The sequence below is a fragment of the Mus caroli genome, chromosome 4 (assembly GCF_900094665.2).
Source record: "Mus caroli chromosome 4, CAROLI_EIJ_v1.1, whole genome shotgun sequence".
NCBI lineage: Eukaryota > Metazoa > Chordata > Mammalia > Rodentia > Muridae > Mus > Mus caroli.
The window spans coordinates 113,682,239-113,706,782 of record NC_034573.1 but is presented as its reverse complement, the minus strand read 5'-3'; the positions used below and the strand labels follow the sequence as shown (position 1 = coordinate 113,706,782).

Sequence of the window (24,544 nt, the reverse complement as noted above, 5' to 3'; positions counted from 1 at the left end):
TGACTTTGGAGTAAATACATTTATTGATACCCATTTTACATATAGTTCAATGAAATAATCTATAAATATAAAAGCATTTTTCCTTTGGATATCACCGTGGTCCATGTAAATTCGCAACAGTCAGTCATCTGCAGGAAGTGCTCCAAGTCTCACTGCTAGGTTACAGACCTGAGTACATTTCACTCACCAGCTGCACTGACGCACTCAAGGGGCCCAGTGGCTTTGGAATGTGACTACTGGGCATGTGTAGTAAAGAAAATGTGAAAGCCTAAATCAATGGGAAGGGTATCAGCCATGAACAACAGGGAACAATTATGAATTCATATCTCAGGCAAAGCAAAGTAGCACAGCTGACACTTGGTGTCAGACGACCGCAGAGTGTGTAAAATAGCACACGCTGCTCCACCGCATGCTTCCGCCAATCCCCAGAGAATGGTCCGCAGGAGCCCTTAGGGTCATCTGTGGTCAAAAACAATTCGTAAAGAGCCTACATAGCGTAGAATAAAAGCCATGGCATCGAGATTAAAGAAAAGTGAGCTAAGTACTTCAGTGACATAATGAGTTTGTCCCTTCCCTGGGGGGACTGTGGGGAAGCCTTTCTGTCTTAAATTCCCTTTGTTACATTGTGCATGATCATTATCAGGTGAGGAGAGCACGGCCCTCTGCTACCTGAACCACAGGTGCGGAAAATCACTTCTGTTTCAAAGTTTTTCCAGCACATCCAGAGATCTGATGCTGCCCTTGCTGAGCCTGGCTCTCCCCGATGCCGCACAGAAACTTCCTCTTCTCTTCAGAAACATCCTTGGCTTGGTCTTCTGAGTCAGCAAGCTAATGCACTTCCAAGGTCTTAGAGGTACAGTGAGATCTGAGCTCTGAAAGGCAGTGTTAGAAGGTAAGCAAAGCAAGTCTGTAGACACTACTCAAGTGAAGGCCTAGGGGAGCATATAAAACTCAGTTTCCTACTGCTTTAGATGTCAGAAGAACTGACAGCAACATTCACTGGTAAAGATGGATAACTGGTTATCATCTCCAGGTCCAAAATATCCCAACTATTTAAAGCAGGACTCAAGAGAGAAGAAAAGACACACTGAGTTCTGAGGTCTCTGCGATTCTTTTGCGATGTACTTAGAGAGTAGCTGCAGTTGCACACAGCCGGCTGAGGGGCTCTCATCAGCAGAGAAACTCCACCGTCGTCATCGTCTCCAGACTCCATAGGCAGCAGCGCTCATGTCCTGCAGTGCATGGCATCTGACCCTGGAGGGAGGACTAAGCCAGCACTGAGCCTCCGCTGCTGAGACTCAGACTAGATGGCATTCCGAGGCGTGCCGTTATGTGCCAAGGCTTTCAGACTTGGAGCACTGGTCTGATGACTGCAGCTTCTGTGAGAAGTCACACCCACCTCAAACACCTCATGGATAGCTTTTCGGAAACAGTGGAAGTTGTAGTCTATCAACCCTACAAGAGAAAGAAAGAGCCTGTCTATTTAAATGCCAACTGTGAAGCTCCTCACTCTCTGAAACTCTTCACACTGCAATCATTGTAAAGCCAAGAATCCAGCAGCTAACACTGTTACCTCTAGGACAGAAGTGAACAGTGAGAACTGGTAATCTAACAAATCAAGTGGGAAGATGAATGTGTTAAATCCTGAAGTCAGGGTAGCATTCTTTCCACCAATGGCCCTGTAGAGCAGCTAGTGAAGTATGCAGGAAGCAGGCAGGCAACATTGGTATATAAGCTCAGCAGGGCTCCAGCATCCTCCACCCAACTTTGAGAGGGGAGAGTTACTCTCTCTCTGTTTTAGGGACTGAACATCCACTTGAGACTTTGGGTGAACAAAGGTTTCTCTTATGACAGAAAGGGTGGGTTGCCATTTTCCCCCTTCACTTTATATGTGGAACCCCAATTCTGAACAAGCAACTGAGACTGAGCTTTAAAAATTCCATTTCCTAGCCTCCCCTGGGTCAGATACAGGCACTTGGCTTAATTTGAAGTGCCCAAACTGGATAGTAAGCTCTTCCATCAGAAGAGCCGTCATCTATATTTACCCACTGGCAAAGCAAGACCACCCGACCTGCACTCGTCCACATCAAACACCAAAAGCACTGTGTGGCCTCCTAATCATCATGTGACCTTTCAGTAACCTACAGCACACTAGATAAGTCATTGAACACTTATTCACAGCATGAGAGCGGATGCAATGTGTCAAAAGCAGCAGCATCAGGTCCACATTTTCAAGCATATGCTAGCTGGGGCAGAAAGCCAAAACACAACAAATCAAAATAACCTGCCAACTAAGTACAAATGCGAAAGAAGTCCACAGAAGGGAGAGCTAAATGTAGGCAGGGCAAAGCTGGCAATGGAAACTTCATAGATGAGGCTGAACTTTAGGTACCTGGGCTAGATTTCAATAAATCCTTGCACTTTGTACATGTGCACACATACACACAAATAAAGTAAATGTACTGAAGTTATAAAAACAAAAACAAGTTACCAAAGAAACCTGAATGTCCATGAATAAGTGCTTTGCTATAAAAATTTCTGTCCTAATTAGCAATTAAATATGTAAAAATGAGATACCATTACACAGCAACAGACTGAGAATATGAGAGTCCAACAGTATCAAGCATTCTCAAGGAGACATGATGAGAACACTCTCACAGTACTATAAGGTGAAGTCTGTAGAGCCACCTGGAAGAGTCCTGTGTTAATGTGTGTACATCCCATTCTCACATACTCACCCTAGAGACAGATGAGACATTCACAGGCAATGGCTTTGATTTGGGATTTGCTGACGTTACTGTTGTTTGTTTTTTTTTTTTTTTTTAAAGATTTATTTATTTATTATTATATGTAAGTACACTGTAGCTGTCTTCAGACATTCCATAAGAGGGCACCAGATCTCGTTGCGGATGGTTGTGAGCCACCATGTGGTTGCTGGGATTTGAACTCTGGACCTTCGGAAGAGCAGTCAGGTGCTCTTACCCACTGAGCCATCTCACCAGCCCCCTGTTGTTTGTTTTTGAGGCAGTCTCCCGTGCAGCCCAGGCTGGTCTCAAACTCATTAGGTAGTCAAGGATGACCTTAAACTCCTGATCCGGCCTCCACCTCCCAAGTGCTGGGGTTATAGGTGTGCACCACCATACCCAGTTTACGTGATGCTGGGGACTATAAACCCAGAGCCTCCTGCGTGCTACACAGGCAGTCCAATAATGGACCCACAGCTCCAGCCCATTTTGTCTTGTTTTGAAATGGCATCTTGGTTTGCAGTCCTAGTGTGCTGGCTAGTTTCATGTCAACCTGACACAAAGTAGGTTATCTAGAAAGAAGGAATCAAGAAAATGCCACCATAGGATTGGCCAGTAGGCACGTGTATAGAGTTTTCTTCATTGATGATTGATATAGGGAGGGCCCAGCCTCTGTAGGTGGTACCAACCCTGAGCAAGTAGGTGGTCCTGGGTTCTGTAAGAAAGCAGGTGAACAAGCCATGGAGGACAAGCATGTAAACAGCACCTCTCTATGGCCTCTGCATCAGCTCCTGCTTCCAGGATCCTGCCCTGTTTGAGTCCCTCTCCGTATGTCCCTCAGTGATGGGCTGTAACTGGCACTGTAAGCTGAAACTATTTCCTCCCAAAGTTGCTCATGATCAGTGGTGTTTGGTCACAGCAACAAAGACACTAACTAAAACATCTAGATGGCCTCAAACATACAACAACCCTGCCTCTGCCTTTCAAGTATACACAGCTTTATACACAGCTTATTCATGGGTATTTGTCACAAAATTATACCTTTAAAAATATCTGAATGTCCCGCAACAAAAACAAAGTTCAATATAGAACCCATACACAGCAGTGGGAAAAATTTCAAAAATAACCCTGAACAAGAAGAAAAACACATGTCGCAAAAACTAACTTCAATTCAGTATCATTTGCACAACGTTATTTATGGGTAGGTATGAAGCAAAAGGGTAAACTATGCACAGGGAAAAATAAAATACACAACACCAAAAAGGAGATGTAAACCAAGAGAAATACACACAAGTCTGCAGTTGTATGTCATACCAGCTCTTTTGTTAACTCCATGCACTTGTGTATGTGGGTTTGTACACCTGAGTGTAGTGCCTATAGAGGCCAGGGGGTATTAGGTCCTGGAGCTAAAGTTACAGGGGGTTGTGAGCCACCACACATGACTGCCACAGTCCTCTAGAAGAGCAGGAAGTGATCTTAACCACAGATCTACCTCTCCAGACTCCACACTGGTTCTTAAGGTCAAAAATAAATACACATATTTTGTTTCATATGAGAAGTTATGTGTAATTGAAGTAATTCTTTTGAAGCGCAGGCAGAAAAATGGGATTTTTTTAGTCTGTGTGCACGTGAGTATGTGAATGTGTTCGCTGAGTGCAGGTATATACTTACCACATCATCTGTGTGACCAAGGACAGCTTTGAGTGTGTATTCTCTCCTGCCTCAACTTCTACCTTGAGACAGGGTCTCTTGTTGACTGCTGTGTATGCCAAAACATGGCACACAGTAGAGATCTATGCATCTGTCCTAGTATTCTGCTGCAGGCTATTGCAGTACTGCAGGTCTGCAGGAATGTGGACTTAGGGGAGTCATTAAAGGCAGAAATGGAAAGGAGCCACAAGGAATAGTTTCAGGGAACAAATAATAAGAGTTGATAAAAATTCAATGTGAGCAACACAGAAGAATGAAAAGGGGAGAAAATGAAATCCCATCTATGAACCAATACACAAAGATATCCTTAAAAAATCAATTACCAGAAGACATCAAGGTTTAAACATGAAAAAAACAGCATAACTTGTAACAGAAGCAGGGTAGGCAAGAGTATGAGTGGAAAAGATTTTTACTCAGCTGGGGGTGGGGTAATACTTGCCCACAATGGCCAGATCACCATTCAGCAAATACTCAAGTGAGGATGTCTCACTAATAGCTCCAAATATGGTACTAGAACATGAGCTCTAAAAAGAGTTGTAGGTGTAAACTTTCAGTCACAAACTGATTAACCCAAGCCGTGAACAAGGACTAGAGAGAGGCAGCTTAATGAGCAAAAGCACTTGCCTGTAAGCCTAACCACCAAAGGTCAATCCCTGGAACCCATGGCAGGAGAGAACAACCTTCCAAGCCATGAACTGGAGGGGCTGACATTACAAGTAAGAAGCAAGCAGAAAGTTTTGACTCTAAAGAACATGGGATTTGGAAAAAGAAAACTAGCCAGAAGGAAATAGGAGACAGAAAAATATTCAAGGTGATCCAAAGAAGAAAGCTGTGATCAAGGTAGGACTGACAGTCACGGGCTCCAGAAGACTAAAGACCACTGGATACGCCCAAGGAGAGAGAGAGCTGCAGACCGGTTCAAATAGAAAACAAACTCTATGAAAGAAGAGCCAACAAAAGTTATAGAGGAAGAGGGGTGGGATAAAAATAAAAAGTGAATTAAAGTACGAGATTAAAAGGAAAGAGAAAAAGCCGGGTGTGGTGGCACATGCCTTTAATCCCAGCACTCGGGAGGCAGAGGCAGGCGGATTTCTGAGTTCAAGAACAGCTTGGTCTACAGAGTGAGATCCAGGACAGCCAGGGTTATACAGAAAAACCCTATCTCCAAAAATCAAAAAACAAAACAAAACAAAACAGCAAAAAAACCCACAAACAATAAAAGGAAAGAGAATGTCTAATTTACAAAGACAGGAGGCACAGGTGTATTTAAGTTCACTTCTAAGATAGCCATTAGTAGAGTACCGTTTTCAAGAATCTGCAAAATCATAACAAAAAAATGTAACGTAAAAGCATTTAGCTAGGTGTGGTGATCCACAGCCTTAATCCCACCATTAAAGAGGCAGATGGGTCTCTGTGAGTCCAAGGCTGGTCTGATCTACACAAGTTCCAGAACAGCCAGAGCTACATAATAGAGACCCTGTCTCAATAACCAAACCACCACAACAAAAGAACAGCTCTTTAGGCTAGAGATGGCTCAGTGGTTAAGAACTCTGGCTTCTCTTCCAGAAGACCATGATTTGATTTCTAGCCCACACATAGTGGCTCACAACAGTCTACAACTCCAGATCCAGGACATCTGACACCTTCTTCTGGTTTCTATGGGACCTACATATAAATAGTACACGGACATACATGCAAGCAAAGAAACTCATACACATAAAATAATAAAAATTAGAGAGAGAGAGAGAAAGAAGAAGGAGGAGGAGGAGGAGGAAGAGGAAGGGGGGAGAGGAGGGAGAGGAGGAGGAAGAGGAAGAAGGAAGAGGAGGGAGGAAGGAGGAAGAAGGAAGAAGGAGGAAGAAGGAAGAAGGAGGAAGGAGGAAGAAGGAAGGAGGAGGAGCGGGAGGAGGTGAGGGGAGAGGGGGGAGAGAGGACAGGGGGGAGGGGAGGGGAGAAGGGGGGAGAGAGAGAAAGAGGGAAAGAGAGAGAAAACTTTCTCTTTGAAGGCTAGAGAAATGGTTCAATAATTAAGGGTGTTTGCTGTTCTTGCAGAAGACCCAGGTTTGGATCCCAGCACCCAGTTGTGGGTGACTCACGAGCTCCTGTAGTTCTCGTGTTCCAGGGATCTAACACCCTCTTCTTCTGACCATCTCAGGCTCTTGCACCCATGTGGTGTAAATACACGCAGGTATATAAACATATAAAATAAATAAGTCCTTTTTTGTTGTTTTTGTTTTCCAATCAGCATTTCTCTTTGTAGCCCTAGCTGTTCTCTACAGACCAGGCTGGCCTTGAACTTAGAGATCCACCTGCCTCTGCCTCTTAAAAGCATGAGCCACCACTGCCTAGCTTTTTTTTTTTCTTTTTAATGATGACTCACAATGCCCTGTAACTCCAGTTCCAGGAGACCCAGTGCCTTCTGTGGGCCTCTACTGGCACTGTATTCATGTGGTACATAGACATACACTCAGTTGCACAAGTGCATACATACCTGAGAGCATGCACACACAAAAGAGGAATAAAATCGAAACAATTAATTATAAATACGAGCAGCTTTTAAAAAACAAAACACTTCATTACCTTTTCGTTCAAAGCTCTCTTCCCTAAGAATGCAAACCAGTGCCAAAAATTTCGTGACTTCCTTTAAGTACAGGACAGTTGTGTTATTCAGCTTGATGATGGCCATCGATTCTTTGTCATAAGCGCTTCCACTTCCATCTTCCTTTAATCTATTTTAAAAGAAAGCACCGTTTATTACAAGTGTCCCAACTAGGCATATTGTACAGGAGCAAATCTTTCCACCCTGGTCCCCAAACCTCTTTTGAGAGGGAATAGCACTGCCTGAAATAGACTGGGACAGTCATCATTTAGGGTAAGAATCACAAAGAACACAATCTAGGAGCTTTTGTTAACAGCAAGGCGCTGCATGTCTCTCCATCACTCCTGTAATCCACCACTTAGAGACCTAGGTAACTCTCTAACTGTAGCTCTGAACCACTGACACTGCTAATGCCCTGCTGGCCAGGCCACTCACCTGCCCAGACTGTGCTCTGAGGGCCTACTCTCCCTACTTCCCTCCAGGTACATGACCACCGAGGACCTGCCACAGCCTCAGCCAGCTACTACAGGGTATATTCTACATGCCAAACCAATTACGCTTTTTCTCAGACACCTTTTGTTGTTTCCTTACAAATTAAACAAACAGACAAATAAATAAATGGAATCAAGAAAATACATAAGTCTATCAAAGATCAACCCCAGCCAGAGAGAGATAGGAATTATGTTAAAAATCAACAACTTTTTAAAGAGTTTGAGTGCTGACAAGGTAAAGGAGTTTGCTGCCAAGTCTGACAACTAGAGTTTGATCCACAAGAGGAAACAGAAATGACTCCTAATAAGCTGTTCTCTAACTTCCTCATGTGGTACCATAGCATGTACATGCCTGCACCTGCTAGGCATTAAGAATTGCCAAAACTGCCTCTTTAGTAGAGGTGTTCGGGGGCTGAGAAGATGGCCCACTGGCTAATAAGCACTTACTGCTCCTCTAGAGGACTCACGCTTGGTTCCCAGCACACACATCAAGGCAGCTCAGAATCCTGTAACCCCTGTATCAGCAATCTGCTATGCTCTCTGGCCTCCGAGGGCTTACAGATCACAACGAACATAAAAACTCATGCAGACACACAGACACATACTCATGATACACAAGATAAATCTTAAAGAAGTATCTGCCTTTCAAATGAGGGTGAAAGACACAGGCACTCAAGAGTCTGAGGGATGAGAATGGACAGCCTGGCCTAAAGTAAGATTGTTTCAAAGATAGAGAAAAAGTATTTCAAAAAAACTGTTTAAAAAGTAAAGGCAACCATACTGAAAAGGAAAGGCTACAACAGGTATCTGGTGGGAAACAATGTTTCCTCCTGTTCTGTCTTTACTATCTCCTGCATTATTTTCATGACACAGAGATTATTGTTTAAATTGCTCTAAATTTTACAGGTTACCTTTTCATATATTAATTTGATCCCCACAACAACCCAGAAAATTGTTACTATTAACCTGTGTAAGCACTTAGCTTTGGGAGTTAAGAGTGAAGGCAAGGGAGCAAACCAGAGTAATCCAAATACAAATAAGACAATTACGCCAACGCTAAAGTCCTAAGACTCCAGGTTATAAAAAGTAAAAAGATACCTGGCAAGATATGGACTCAAACTTAGGGTTCTAACTCAGTGCCAAGCAGTTCCAATATCACAGCAGTTGGGAAGAGTGAACCATGTGCTTTAAGAGTATAAAGAAAGCAGCTTCCTCCTGATGGAAGAGGAGGAAATGCAAGCGCTCTGTGCTGTCTGTCAGCTGATAGCCAGAGGTCAAGGAGCTCCTATTCTGTACCACACAGGAAGTGAGAGAAGGCACCAGCTGACAAGCAACACAGCCATACATGAACCTCTATGGCTGGATCCACAGCCAGCAGCTGTAAACAGCTGCAGTTTCTAGTGCTGAGCTACATGATCTCGAGTCATACACTAACATGAGGACATTACATCATGCAAGCTTGATGACCTGAGTTCAATCCCCAGAACCTGCATAAAAGTGAAAGCAAGAAGTGAAAATAACTTGTGCTTTGGCCTCTGTATGTATACTATGGTATGCACAGCCCCTGCACGTGCGCGCACACACACACACACACACACATTTTCAATTTAAAAAATGTTAAAGCACATTCTTGGCTGGGGACACAGCTATGTAAACACTTGCTTTTAGCAAATGCAAGACTGTAAGGGACAGAAAGAACAAGAGACATCTAGATAGCTATTCATGCATGGCAATAAGACAGATTTAATGGTTAATAAAGTTAAGAAAGAAAATATACTAATGACTTTTAAAAGTAGACTTAGGTTTTTTTTTTGTTTGTTTTGGATCAAAACTCTCTATGCAAGATTTTAAGGTGCTGAATTGGGGCTGTAGCTGGCTTCCATCCCCAGGACCATATAAAACCACTGTGGTAACAGATACCAGTAATCCTAGTGCTTAGGAGGATCAGAAATTCAAGGTTATCCTCTACTACATATATCAACTTTGAGGCTAGCCTGTGCTACTTGAGAACCTCTCTCAAAAACAAAAAAAAACAAAAAACTGAAAAAAACTTCCAAAGCAAGTATGTTTATCTGAATTTTAGTCAAAATACATCCAAGCAAAAGCAGGAAGGTTAAAGCCAAGAGGAAACAGATTCAGAAGCAACACGCCCTAAAGAGATTCAGGTGAAAGGAAAGGGAACCTGGTTACTGCTGAAATTCTCAATGAAAAGCTTGTAGCCGCTATCCTCAGATAAAGCCATGCCAAATATCAGCCACATACACTACTCCTGTGACCCAGCAGTGTCCTGCATATTCATTCACTTTTACTTTTATGCTGATGTGGGACGCAAGGAATACAGAAACTTCAAACCTTCCCTCATATTTATTTGTACTGATATAGCCTGCAAATGAAAGATGAAACAAACTATTAGTTTTGGTTTTTTTTTAAAAGGTATAAAAACCAAGTAACAGGGCTAGAGAGAGGTCTCAGCTGATAAAACCTGTGTCTGCACAGCCTGACATCAGAGATGCACGATGCGAGTACAAAGGAGGCTCAGCATAACAGGGCCAGTGAGCCTGGAGTCCACAGAACACAAGAAACAAGTGAGACTTGTCTCAACAAGGCAGAAGGTGAAAACATACTCCTGAACGCTGTCTGATCTTCACATGAGCACCATGGGGGATAGACAAAATAAACGATGTTTAAAATGTGAAACTAGCTTAAAAACGTTTGATTAGCTTTTCCTTTTTTTAAAGGGATGTGTTCTACTGGTCTACTTTTAAGAATAGAAAATACAAATGTTTCCTGAGGAACAACAGGCCATCTTATTTTCCTTACAGAAGATAGGTCGTACACCAAAGGACAGCGGGTAATCAGCGAAGAGTAAACAGAAACAGACAAGACAAGGTAAGGTACTCTACTCACAGGAAGCAGGAGGGCACTGACAAAGCAGGCACACAGACAGACAGACGGACGGAGAAGGGGAGGAGCATTAGAAAGAATACAGGCTAACAGCACCCTGGGTATTCTGGTCTTGATACACGGAAGGATGAGGGCTAGGCAAGAGGCTATTTGCTGGAATGTTTTCATTCTTCCTCTGGCCTAGTCTACAAAATCTTTTGGGTTTTGGTATTTTATAAATTTCTACATAGTTTAAGGAATGTTCATGTAGTAAATCTATATTTGAGAGACTTATTGCGGAAACTCAGATGTATTCATCAAATATTTTATGTGTAATCTTTTATTTTTTTAATTCAATAAAGTTTTATTTGCCCAAATGCACAGCTGATTGAACCTGTTCACGCATCTTTACTAGCAGCTGGGACGTTTCCACCCTTTGTGTTTCTGGTGTAAATGGCTCGATGCTTTGAAACCAGCTTGAACAGTCTTTTACTAAGTAGCTCTCAAAGGGCTGCCATGGGCAAGAACCTCGAATCTTCAGTCTCTCAGAGACCACGGCTAGAGTAATAAGCTTGTAGTTGGAAACTTCCTTACAGAGTTTGTCATATGTAGCTTTGTCAAACAGGACGAGATTGTTCAGCCTGTCCCAAACTTTGCCTTTGGACCACTTCTTTTTGGCCTTGCCACCAGGTGTATTTATTGGGTCTGACTTTTTTAGCCAACTTTCTGGCATCTTTCTTCTTGTTGTCCTTGGGCAGCACGGCAAAGCTCAGAGAGTAGTGTGGACCACTGCAGCCTCACTAAGATGTCGTGTAATCTTTCTAATAACTAAAATTCTGATTGTTTGAGACAGGGTCTCATTGATGATGTAAACCTGACTGTCCTAGAACTCTGACCACTTCTACCTCCCAAAGGCTAGGGTTATCCGTCATATCCCAATTAAAAATACTCATTGTTTTTTGTTTGTTTTTTTAAATATACTGATTAAGAATCCCTCATTCGGACTGAAGAGATGGCTCAATGGTTAAGAGCACTGGTTGTGTTTCCAGAGAAGGTGGGTTCAATTCCTAGGACCCACATGGCAGCTCATACTTGCCTGATCAAGGGTTATGACACCCTCACACAGACATTCATGCAGAGAAAATACCAAAGAACATAAAATAAAAATAAGTCACTACAATTTTTTTAAAGCAACAACAATAACAACAACAACAACAACAACAACAAGAATCCCTCTTTCTACCAGGTATGGGGGCCACACCTTTAGTCCCAGCACTCAGAAGGTGGAGGTAGGGTGACCTCTATTAGTCAAGGCCAGCCTGGTCTTCATAGAGAGCCAACCAAGGCTACATAATAACCCCCACCTCCACCCCCCAAAAAATTCCCTCATTCCATGAAACCGGAGTTTTAGGCAGTAGCATTTACTCGGACATTTTTAGTGTGTTTTACTTATTGTTGTTTGGTTAGACAGGGCACGACTTCTGACCCTCTTACTATGTGCTGAAATTCTATAGATGAGCAACCTCACCTGGCTGTTCAGACCATTTTGGAGACGGTTTGAGACATGGTCTCATTTTGTAGCCTGGATAGCCTGGAACTATGTAGACTAGGCTGGCCTCAAACTCAGAAATCTATCTGCCTTTGCCTCCACACCTGGTCCCCAGATCAATTTTAAATAAATTAATAGAGTTAAGTTCTTTTGTTTGAACCTTGCCAAATCCCATGAGACAGAAGATACTCTGTACAAAAAGAGAGACTTTCCAAGTGTTCTCTGCTATCCTGTCTGAAGGTCCAGCTCAGAGACCTCATGTTCTATGGTGACACACATGCTCTAAACAGTCCCACTTCAGGCTAGTAACATGGCTCAGTAGGTAGGGGCATTTAACACCAAGCCTGACCTGAGTAATGGCCCAGACCGACACAGTGAAAGAATTGACTCCCAAAAGCTGTCCTCTGACCACACAGGTGGCATGGCACGCACACCCACACACTGTACTCATATACACAGCAAGTACATAAATGTAATTTCAAAAATAAGAAAAGTTCCTCATTTCACTCAGTATAAGCCAGAGGTAAGAATAAGGTAAGTTTTCCACCTGCCTGGAATCTTGCAGAAATGTGTAAGCACTTACCCATATATACAAGACACATCAATTACAACATCAATCATGTCACAGCAAAGTTCATAAGACTGCATATCCACAGGGGAGCTGTCTGTTGCAATGTAGATTTTGCTGACAACATCAAAGAGAAAAGCTTTTTCAATACCTGAATTCTTGGGAAAAACAAAATTGGGTAAGTGTTTCTTTTAAGAATCACAATTTACAATTTTTCAAAGACCTTAAATTACTAAAAAACAATCTTAATTTTAAAAGTAATTTTCCCCTGGTTTGTTTTTAATTTTTTATGGTTCTGGAATACTGAATATAGGGTTCAATAAATGAAGATTCATTGAAGAAGATTTATTGAAGATTTATAGAAGAACCACTTCTACCACTGAACTGAACCCCCAACTCTTCATATCATGTTTAAGCATGCAATTAGACCCCCCAAATAAAAACTGCTTGGTTGGGAGACTTTAGACAGGGTCTTACTAGGTAGTCTTAGGATGAGGATGACATAAAACTCACAATTCTTCTGCCTCCTCTTCTTAAGTGATGGGCTTACATGTGTGCTCCACAAAACCCAGCAAGATTATTATTTATTTGTGTGTATTATGGTAAAAACTGTTCCTAAGGCCTTTCATATGCTAAGCAGTACTTCCATCCAACCTTCATGAAGATGCTTTTAATTAAGGAAGTATGGGAGACTTTACCTAACACACACATACACGCACAACCAGAATATAACCACTCAAGCTATTATACTCTATGCTATTTATCTTTCATGTTGAATCACTGATCTTTAGTTCAAGTCTTCTTTTTTGGAGAATTAAATACAAACACATTTAACAGCAGAATTGGAAATTAAATCAAAGTAAATAATTTACTTACTGATATAAAGATATTTAATAGGTTTTCCAAAGTGGGCAGTTGTGGAATGAGTTTCTGTACCACCTTACTGAAGGCTTCAAATATTGAATGGTCATAGATGCTAGTCAAATAAAAGCTGAAAAATACAACACAGGATGGTTATTCATAAAAGTCCAGTAACTACTGTCATCTCTTACATCTCAAGTTTCTTAACATTCAAATGTACCCTGTCCACTACCTACATCGTTTCTGATTGGAAGACCACTTCCCAGTCTGGGTATGTGTTTGCTATATTACACAGAGGATAACTGAGGCAACACCCAGGGATGCTCTTCTACAGAGAAATGCAAAGGGTAACATACGCAAACTACCCTTTAAAGCTTACTTCCCAAGCCCACAAAACTGAGGGGGAAAAAAGCCAAGATCAAAATTCAAGGTAGAGACATGGTCATTTGTGGGGGTTTTTGTTTTGTTTTGTTTTGGTGGTATGGAGCCCAGCCTGGCCTCAAACTCACTATATAATGGAGAATGACCCTGAATCCTAATCCCCAAGTTTCCACTTCCCTGAGGGAAGCTACAATTACAGGATATTGTCACCACACTCAGCAGAGTAACGTGCTGTTTATTAAATATTATTCACATTTCTACTAAAATGTCACCTCAAAAAGTCCTTTCCTGCCAGCCACAGTGGTGTAAACATGTAATCCCGGCACCTGGGAAGAGGCAGGTGAATTCTGTTGAATTTGAGGCCAGCCTGATCTACATAGCAGAGCTCCAGGGCTATATCGTGAGACCCTGTTCTTCCCTGACCAGCGTATGTAAGCAGTATACATTTACCTGCTACCCTTTTGCCATTTTGTTCTTCACAGCATTTGGAAAGGACTTAAAATCCACCAAGCATTTCTTATGAGCTGTGCCCTTCTCAATCGTAAGCGCCAGGAGGAAAGCAGCTTTGCCAGCTCCCTCACAGCTGCAAGCCCACTGCCCTCAACTGTGTTCATCAGAGCTTACTGAGTGAAAAATATAGTCACAGCCACAACACCTAAACACCTGACCTCCTCTGAGTAAATGACTATGCAGGTGCTTAGGATTAGGCAATCAGCCTGAAGATGAAGACCTAAATGGATTACAGTGAAATCAAATGCAGATTTAACCAAACACAAATTTGAGAGAAGGGCCCCTTAAGTACTGTGGACAATTCTACCTGCTTTTTGCATTGAGGACTTTGTTTCATCATTTAGCTGTATCCATGATATACTTTATGTACAAATTATCAGAAATGAGAAGCTTGTTTATACTTTACAGGTGATTTAAAGAAAACTCCAAGGAAGTGAGTTAAGAACCTGATCACGGAGGAGCTCTGCTCCAGAGGTGAGGGTGCTGTGGCAGGTAAGGTTCCTGACACCAGCAAGGGAGGGACATTTCAGTGTTTCCTCTAGGCAAAAACTTCAGCAAGGTTAGGGTCCTCAGGACTGGAGCTGGATGGGGACAGACAGAACCCCCAAGGCACAGAGCATCTTCCTAAGCTGAGCTCCTAGAAGTGCAAAAGCAAACTGCACCTCATCATGCTGGTACTAAAGAGAGGTTTGGGATGTGCTGGGCGTAGCACAAGGGCAGAATGCTTGCAGAGAATATAAAAGGTCCTGGGTTCAATCCCCAGTGCACACAGTAGTAAAAGCTTGATGCAAAACTCTACTGAGGGTAACAGACTTAGTTTTAGGCCTTTCTGTTACAGGAAAACCATGAAATGTCCTGAAGTGCTCAACAAACAGGGAATATAGAAAATCATAATGGTTCCTCACTAGCACAAGGAAGCATGTTTAAAAATTGCAGCAAAATAACTGAGTCTTACGACTGAGGGGTTTTACGGGATGGTGCTTTTACTTTCTCTTATAAACATTTATTTACTTTTGTTTTTCAAGACAGGATCTTACTAAGTAGCCTTGCTTAACTGACTTCACATTTGTAACTATCCTCATGACTCTGCCTTCTGAGTGCTGGGATTACTAAAGTACAACAACCATGTACAACGCTTATAAAGACTCAACTTCCTCAATTTTTTTTAAAACATGAATTATTCGTGTTTTAAAAATTTAATCCAAGAGGGTCAATGAAATTTCCCATACAATATTTTCTAAAAATTACCTGAAAGATTTTACAGTCTATGGCCCAGGAAACCTTAGGGACAGGACAACTGACTTAAGATTAGAAGGAAGTTTTTGAAACAGACCAAAAGCCAGGAAATTACATGCACGTCTCTTCTCTGCTTCCCCTTTGAGCTGTTTTTATGATCAAGTGACATCCTCTAAGTACTTATAAATATTTCTTCCTACTATCATAAGATATACAATAACATTCCTCATACACTTTTAGAATACAAATACACAAAATGCATAACTTTCAATCAAATTAGTGTGTGTTCTTTAAGGTAAGTTAACATTTAACTGTAAACCAGCAGTCCTTCAAACTCAACAGCAATACTATGTAAATGCAGAAAGCAAACATGCCTAACTTCAGAGTTTCTAAGAAGTATAAACTGCTTTTAAAAGTTAAGATATAGGCCGGGCGTGGTGGCGCACGCCTTTAATCCCAGCACTCTGGAGGCGGAGGCAGAGGCAGGCGGATTTCTGAGTTCGAGGCCAGCCTGGTCTACAGAGTGAGTTCCAGGACAGCCAGGGCTACACAGAGAAACCCTGTCTCAAAAAAACAAAAAAAAAAAAAAAAAAAAAAAAAAAAAAAAAAGGCAGATTTCTCACACAAAGCCAATGGGAGTTAAAAAGTGAAGAAACCCAGAGAGGAGAAGTCCAAAAGCAGACTCATGCCATGAGGAAACAGTCCCTTGAGAGGAGTGTGCAAGAACTCCAATGGAAACACTTCACATGACTCCAATCATCAGGAAAAGGAGAAAGGGGGAAAGTAACTTCTCAGTAGCACCAGGCTTACAAAACAGCCTAGACGGCAACAGAGAAGAGATCCAAACTATGAGAGTACTGGGGACGCACAGCGCCAGGGATCTGGGTGTGAGGACGGATGCAACACTTAGGGCTCTCATAGCAAACACTCATGCTGTTACCTAAGATGGAGCTTTTCTAGCCCAGCATCTGCAAGGTCATCATTGGCCCTTTGATGAATGTCCCTCTGTGTTTCTATTTTGTGATCATCAGACAGTCCATCAACTTTGTGAATAAAAACCTCAAAATTCATGTCTGGGTTAACTTTGTAGGCCTTAGAAACAGTGATGTGAAGTCGAGTTAAAGCCTCCATGTAGTCGTCCTGAAAGTCAGAAAAAGATGTTTTTAACAAGAAATCTTATAAAATACAACAAGTCAAGAAAGCCTCAAATCACCTCTTTCCCCAACCACAGAAAATAGTTATTTTAATTACTCATAAATATTCAGATATACTGACATGTAACTAGTAAATAGCTCTTCAGTTTCTTAACATAGAAAATCAAATACCAATGCCTGAATTTTAAATGTTACTCTTAAGAAAAGGAAGACAAAATGCACATTCCTTCCTAATTGAACTGTCAAAGTAATCCCAGCTCTGCCATTTATCAGGTGTGTGGCTCTAAGCAAATTGCTTAAAGCCTAATCTTGAGTCAAGTATCTGTAAATGGCAGTAACTACCCATACAATACTCTGGAGAGAAATGAAATCGTGTAAAAGGCAGCACACACTACCAAGCTGGCACCATTCAAAAGCTTTCCTCGTGCTTCAGCTTACAAAGGTAGCTAAAGGGTAGGGACAGAGCCCATCCAGCTAATTGCCTACCACACAGAGGGACCTCAGTGTATCTTCCTAGAAGAAATTCCACTTAAACAGGTCAGGAAAGTCCATTATAATGGACTCATTTCTCATGTTCTCCCTGACGGTGTGGCCATCGATGGGACACTTCAGTGAGTGAGGTGACCACTGTAATAGTTAATAAAGTACTGCAATATCTACTATTAACCAATAAAAGTAGAAAGCCGATGGTCAAGAAATGTAAATGGCATCTCCTAAACACCTGAGAGTCTGGAATCAGGTGCAGTCGTATAAGGGGATCTACTGCAAAGGGAGTAGCTTCAAGCGCATGACGAAGGAGACAAACCGCTTTCCTCCTTTTCTCTGCCTTTTTGCCACCAGAGAGGAGCACACACCATCATGCCTAACTACCTGTGCATCAATGACATATATCAATGCTCCTGTGCCCCTGAAGATCATTTCGTAGTCAAAGGTTGGATCAAAGAAGTCCATCTGCCCAGGAAAATCCCAAATCTGGAAATTCACAAAGGAGCTGTTGGAAATGTCGTCTTTATAAATCTTGTTGGTACTTTCCAAAAAGAGAGTCTCATTGGGTGACATCTTATGAAACACCACCTGTGAGGAGAAACAGAGACAACTTTGCAACTATTTAACTATACAAGTCATATTAGAAAGCCCATGGCACCACCCTTACAACTGTGACCTTGATGCAAAATAAATAAGGTAATAATAGGACAGTCAATCACTGGTGCTATTTATTCTTCTATTTCTGACAAAAAGCACCAAGTTAATTTCCACTCAGTCCACTTTGAAGATGAGTTTTTCACTTACTACTGTAACTGTGTTCTCGTGCCACCATCTCTGACCCATATGGTTTCCATGTATTTGCTTTTTCTATTCTCAGGGTTTGTAACTTTTTGGAGGGGGGGAGGGGAGGGTTGTTTTGAGAAAGAGCCTCAGCTATGTAGCCCAGATTAACCTCAAAATCCAATTCTCTTGCCTCTGCCTCCTCCAATACTGAAATTACAGTACCACCTTGCCAGGTCCTATTGGGTTTTATTAGGAGAAACAGAGACAACGTTGTGACTATTTAACTACACAAGTTACATAGAAATCCCATGGTACCAATATTGCAACTGTGATCAAAGATTTAAACTTGTCAAGGCCTGCTTTAAGATCATGAACTATTCTAGCTAATGTTTGAGACTGTGTTCATTCAAAAATAACACACATGCCTACCTCAGGCTCTTAGGAACAATAAAGAAAATGGAGGGGATCCTGAGTAGGTAAAACTGTCCAGAGTGAGAAGTAGGGAGACCTGGGGGAGGAGGGAAGAGGCAGCTCCATAAGGCAGGAAATGGTAAAAACAATAAGCTGCCAATCATCGCAGCAGGGAGCCAAAGGTGTAGCTCAGTGAGGTCCCAGTGCCTGCCTATCATGCATAATACCCTGGCTTCCAGCACCTGCACCAAGCCAAGCCAACCTGATAGCTCGCACCTGAAAGCTCAGCACTTGAGGAGGTACACGCAGGACAAGCTTAAAGTCACCCTTGGCTACATAGTTCTTGGCCAGCGTGCTATACAGGAAGAAAACAAAAACCACAGCAGGGCTGGAGATGTAGCTTTAAGGCTTGCCTGATACAACCCTAACATACAGCAAACTTGTCTCTCAGTGTTAACTTGGAAGAGAGAAAAAGTTCTCACAGGTTTCAAGTGGTAGTTACCTAGCGTAAGCACTCCCCTAAAAGTCTAACTTTGACACAGACGTGAGAAAATAAAACAGTTGTCCAGCAAGTGCAGGGGCGGAAGGTATGGGGGTGGGCAGCGATGTTGCTTTTTAAAAACACCACCCCTACAAAATACCAGAGATTTCTGTTTGGACAGACCTTTGTGTCAGAGTGGAAATGGGGAAAGCATTGTTGTCTGTGACAGGAGTTTTACCAGAAGTTCGCTGTTTGTAATGGGAATGGCTGATTGAAAGAAATGAACTCTGCCTCTATTTCCCTAAAAATAAAAAGCCTTAGGCATTCATTCTATTCGTTCATGACGGACCCAACTGAAAACAAATGCACTGATGTCTGTCCGCCTGCAAAGCCGTCTCCAAAGATCGCTGTGACCAGCTACAGGGGACTGTCACCTGTAACTGCAACCACAGGGCTACAAGTTCTAAATAAAGTAGGAGTAGCGATAGAACACCCCCCCCCCAAAAAAAAATGTTTTTACAGAAGTCTCCAACAGACTGACAACAAAACACTGAGATGCCCAGTGTCTTCGCCACAACACTTTCAGGCGCCGCTACGGTCCAGAGCTTGGGAGGAGATCCCTGAAACCTAAGTGAGATGCGGCGGGACAGCACGCTCACCAAGTTCTCCGCGTGAGAACCGGGGACGACGGGTCGGTTTCGTCAACGCCACAAGGGCAGCGACCAGAAGGGAGGAGTTCTAGGGCGGTGACCGGCACCTGCCTCCTCCTTCCAGCCAGCGTCGCCTCCTGGCCCCGCTCGACCCTCGGAGGCCCAGGTCGGGGACCCTGGGCGAACCGCGCCCAGGCTCTGCGCTCGCAGGTGTGGACAGTGCCCGGGGACGCAGCGCCAGGCCGCCACCCTCTCGGGCCTCCGGGGCAGCCGCCACCTGAGCGCCGTGGGCCAGGCAAGACCGAGGGCAGGAGGCGGGCGAGGGGCGCTCACCTTCTGGATGGAGGACTTGCCGCTGCGCCGGAGCCCCATAAGCAGGATCCTCGGCTTGGAGCTGTCAGCGCCGCCCGGGCCGCAGCCGCCGCCGGCCCCCGCGCCTCCGCCGCCACCCGCCGCTGCCTCCTCTTCCTCCTCCTCCACGCCGTAGCCGAAGTCCTTGGGGAACGAGTCGGCTGCGCCGTAACTGCCGGCCAGGGGCGTCTCCTCCGCCCCGTACTGCAGGGACATGGTGCTGGACCACCACCGCCCGCGCCCTGACAGGCCAGGCCAAGTTAGGCCGCCGCCTCCCCAGGCCGCCGCTGTTGCCGCCGCCCCCGGCAGTAGCCGCCGCAGGGCCCGCCCATGAGCCCAGCTCCGATTGGGCCGCCGCCAAGCTTCGGTTTATTATTGGCTGAGCGGGCTGCCACTCTGGGACAACAGGGTAAGTGGTACTATCACGTGCCCGGAATCACCTGACTAGCAGCGGCCGAAGGGGGGGGAAGCGTCACGAGGAGTTCGGCCTGGCCGCGCCTCTCGTCGGCCTCCGGGCCTTCGCCCTGGGGGCACAGCCCGCAACGCACCTCGGCCTTCCCTGCACGCGCTGGGCTGCTCCCCGCTCCCCGCCTTCTTCCGGGCTCCGAGAGCAACGCAGGGAAGATGCTTCTAGGCGTCTGGGTAAGAATTCTTTGTGCCCCCCTCCCTTGTTGCAGCTGCCCTGCCAGTATTTAGTGATGCTTGTCAGGTCCTGGGTACCAGGAAGGCACTGGAAACTGAATTGCCCCTTCATGCCCTCAAGTTGCTTGAAGCTTAACAGAGATTGGACTTCTGTGTAAAGTTGACTCAGTACAGATTCTATGGGAAAAGGCCACGAGGATAGATGAATTGCTCTGGAATTGGGTGAGTCCAGACCTATAGATTCGGACGTGCGAAAGGCAATTAGGAGTCTCAGTGATAAGTTGCCCATGCTGGTACCTGGAACCCGATAAGGAAAACAGATACAAGCATGCTAAAACATCTTATAATTCCGCAAGGAGGTCGCTGATAGGATACTGCTGCCCTTATATTCTACCGACTCCATCTTCACGCGCACCTAGCGCTCCTCCAGTAACCCATGCAGCAACTGAGTACTTGACTTCTTTGTGATTAGAGACTAGAGGAATTAGGACTGATGAAGGCAAATGATTACTGCCAAAGTATGTTTCAGAAAGTTGTAAATGTCTCGGACTCCAGAAGTGGAAATTTGACAACCCTTAAAGTACAGCGTTGTTTGCAGGGCTAAGGATGAAATTCAGGGTCTTTTGCGCATGCTAGGGCAAATTCTACCACATAGCCTCATCTCCTACTCAGACAGATTGATCTGATTGTGGAGAGAAAAGTAAGCTCTAGTGGGTCATCACAACCTCACTTAAAAAATATCAACTCCACAGTACCTAATAGACAGGCAGAATGCACTTAAAATATGCGTGTCTCTCAGTATCGATGGGAGAATGCTTTCAGGACACCCTTAATCCGATTAACCGACTGGAAGACGGTCAGATTCCTAATATAGGCTATTTACATGTGAACCTATGCACACTCCATGTACTTTATATTATCTCTGCATTAATTATAATAACCAGTACAATGAAAAATGAAATTGTCTTTGCCAGGCATGAAGGCCCACATCATCAGTACATCTGAGGCAGGTGTAGAATTCCCCCAAAAAAGTCCTAAGTCAGCCCACTCTACACATCTTTGACAGCCTAAGCTAGAAACCCCTTTTTTAAAGAATGGGATGTGTGTATAAATAGTTGTTGCACTATATTGCATAAGTGTAAAAATAAAGTCTACATATGTTCAGTACAATTCCCCCCAAATATTTCCAATCCAATTGGCCTAATCTATGGATTCAGAGAACCAACTGCTGTGCCAGGGGAAATCAAATTTAACGGTAGCTTTGATAAAAGGTTTAACAGGTTTTGGGTGGAATATATGAGTAGAGATCATAGGACAACCACAGATATCTAAAAACTTTCACCCTGATTTTTTTGGAACAGTTTCTTCTTTATTGTTTAACACTGCATATGCAAAACTAGCTAGCCTGTAAATTTCTGGGCTGACTCCTGTCCACCTCCCATCTCACAATGGGAGCATTGAGATTACTGACATAAATATGCTCAACTTAATGTGAGTTTGGGGAATTCAAACTCAAGACCTCACATTTATTTAACAAGTGCTTCCCCACTGAGCCATCTTCAAAAGCTCTGTTCTGTTTAAATTTTTATTCTGGCTCAGTGGTTAAAAGCACTTGGTGCTCTTGCAGATGATCCACATTCAGTCCCAGCACCCATATGATGGCTCACAACTGTCAAGTGTCAGGGGACCCAGTGCCCTCTAAGGATGCCAGGCACACAGGTGGTACTCATAAACACATGCAGGCAAAACACTCATACACATAAAATAAAAATAAATAATTTTTATAAAGTTTCTTATTCAAGGGGCTGTGGATACAGCTCAGTTGGTAGAATGCTTGCCTAGTTTTCATGAAACCCTAGGCTCCATCTGCAGCACTACCTAACTCAGGCCTGGTAGCACTTGCCTGTTAACAAAGCGCCAAGGAAGTGAAAGCAAGACCAGAAGGTCAAGGTTATTCCCTGCTATAATTCGTTTCAGGCCACCAATCAAACTCCTCAAAGCCTCAAGTGGAACAAAACAGTAGTCACTTCTTTGCAACAGTCCTTCTACTATTCAAATACAGTCTTTATTACACACTAAGTCTTCTCAACCTGATAGAGCCATGAGTTCCAGGCCCCAAAAAGCCTTCTCCTTTCCTGTTTCTTCAGTTGCTTCAATCATTGCTTCTACAGTGCTGTTGTATATGAGACTCTGAGGTCTTGTGTTTATACTGTTCAGGAGGGTTCCTGCTGGCCACATGTGCACCAAAGGCTAGAAGTGCTGGTGGTGTGATTGAGGAACTGAATTTTGTAGCTAGTGACATCCACACTGAACAACTCGCCCATGCTTTCACATCCCTTCTCCCTATTGATCATTCTTCCTTAAAATGCATTCATGCTTTTCAGCATCCCTCAAATGCCTGGTACCTACAGAGTAACAATAGGACTTTTAGAAAGACTTTTTCAGTTAGCACCTGGACAATATTTGTTTTCCAAAATGGATTTTTAAGCTTCCTTGGAGTATAAATGGCTCACATTAGAGATCACCAGAACTAGTATTTTATCAGAAATCCTACTCACTTTGTATAACTATATACTTTAACCACTATAGGACTTTACATGTGTTTGTGCCCAGCAGTATAGGTACTCTAGATTTTCATGTTCAAACCTGATCCAAAGTAGTCTACAACCAACCTTTCCAATTGTATGATACTTACAGATGTGCCAGTACTGATCTGCAAGTAGTCCTTTACAGTTGGCAAGGCATTTTTATATCCAATGTATTTAATCTGACCCTAACATGAACCTTGTAAGATAGGCAAGATGTGAGGACACATACATACACAAATCCACACATACTTTTGTGGGGTGGTTAGAGACAGTCTTACATAGCCAAGGCTGGCCTCTAACTAGTCAGAGATGACTCGAAAATTCCTGACCCTCTTGCCTTCAAGTGCTAGGACTATAGGCATATACTCCCGTGTCTGGTGAGAACTTTTTAGTTTTGTGTTTCTTATGAGTGCGCAGGCATGCACATTCAGAAGACAACTCTCAGGAGATGGCTCTCCTGCCACCTTGTGGGATTCGGGGACCGAACTGAGTTCTTCAGGCCTGCACCACGCACATCTGCCCATGAGCCATGTCTACAGCCCCTAACTTTTACTTTATGATGAATCCCCTGACGTGTAGCTGGAACTGACCAGATGCCTTACGTTTCCTACTCCATTTAGCAGCACCTTGTATACAGTCGTCCGTCCTTGACAGAAATGCTGGAAGGGGTTCAATGGTGAAGTGCATGCACTGATCCTACAGAGGACCTGAATTTGGTGGCTAACCACGCCCAGTGACCTCAAAAATCTTTTTTCTAAGATAGATTACTTTTTATTATTGATTGTTTTTTTTTTTTAAATGTGTGAGTGCTCTATCTTTGTGTACATCTGCATGTCAAAAGAGGGCACAACCAATATAGGCAGTTGTGAGCCACCATGTGGATGCTGGGAATTGAACTCAGGACCTCTGGAAGAGTAGCCAGTGCACTTAACCACTGAGTGATCTTTCCAGGCCCAGACCTTGAATTCTTCAGTATCAATGGCTGGTCAAAGTCAGTTCCACCTGCAAGTGGTAGACCTACTGCCATAAATATAACATTAAACCAAGCATGGTAGTACACACCTTTAATCCCAGCACCTGGGAAGCACAGGAATGAGTTTGAGGCTACCATCAACTGCATAGTTCCAGGCCAATCACAGCTACATATCTATAGTGAGTGAGATGAATGAATGAATACCACGAGAGTGGAGGGAAAAAAAGACTAGTAGCCAAAAAACAAAATGTTGCTGGCGGTATCAACAAAATGATGGCCATACAAACTACCTGAAGAAGCTAAGTTCCCTCTCTATCAAATTCTCATGGAGCCCTATTTCATTATCCCTATAATTCTTAGTACATCCTAACCCATCTGGTAGTTGTTTGCTTATGTGTCTCATAATGAATTGGTCTTTACCACACCAGCACTTAGCCCAGTGATACCCATCCAGAAGGCACCAAGAACCTGCCCTGTGGAATGCTCTTTCAGT

The 24,544-nt window shown here is 43.4% G+C and overlaps 1 protein-coding gene and 1 pseudogene across 1 annotated transcript; both read right to left on the bottom strand.

Annotated features, from left to right (window-relative positions):
- On the bottom strand, positions 1–20,163 carry Rragc (Ras related GTP binding C). The gene is made up of 7 exons (XM_021160859.2): positions 19,831–20,163; positions 17,557–17,760; positions 16,473–16,672; positions 13,421–13,535; positions 12,560–12,702; positions 7,035–7,183; positions 1–1,455 (listed from the first exon to the last, which is right to left on the bottom strand). The coding sequence occupies exons 1-7, from the start codon at positions 20,062–20,064 to the stop codon at positions 1,304–1,306; spliced, it is 1,197 nt and encodes a 398-aa protein (XP_021016518.1). The 5' UTR covers positions 20,065–20,163; the 3' UTR covers positions 1–1,303.
- LOC110292355 lies at positions 10,410–12,399 on the bottom strand (annotated as a pseudogene).
- Positions 20,164–24,544: the final 4,381 nt, after the last annotated feature.

What these genes read in the sequence shown, in the direction of transcription:
- Rragc (XM_021160859.2), bottom strand. Translation starts at nt 20,064, where the DNA reads ATGTCCCTGCAGTACGGGGCGGAGGAGACGCCCCTGGCCGGCAGTTAC. An exon ending in TATATGTCATTGATGCACAG is followed by an intron (nt 16,673 to 17,556) that starts GTAGTTAGGCAT and finishes TCTGACTTTCAG; the next exon opens with GACGACTACATGGAGGCTTT. An exon ending in GATGTGTCTTGTATATATGG is followed by an intron (nt 7,184 to 12,559) that starts GTAAGTGCTTAC and finishes CTTTTAAAATAG; the next exon opens with ATTAAAGGAAGATGGAAGTG.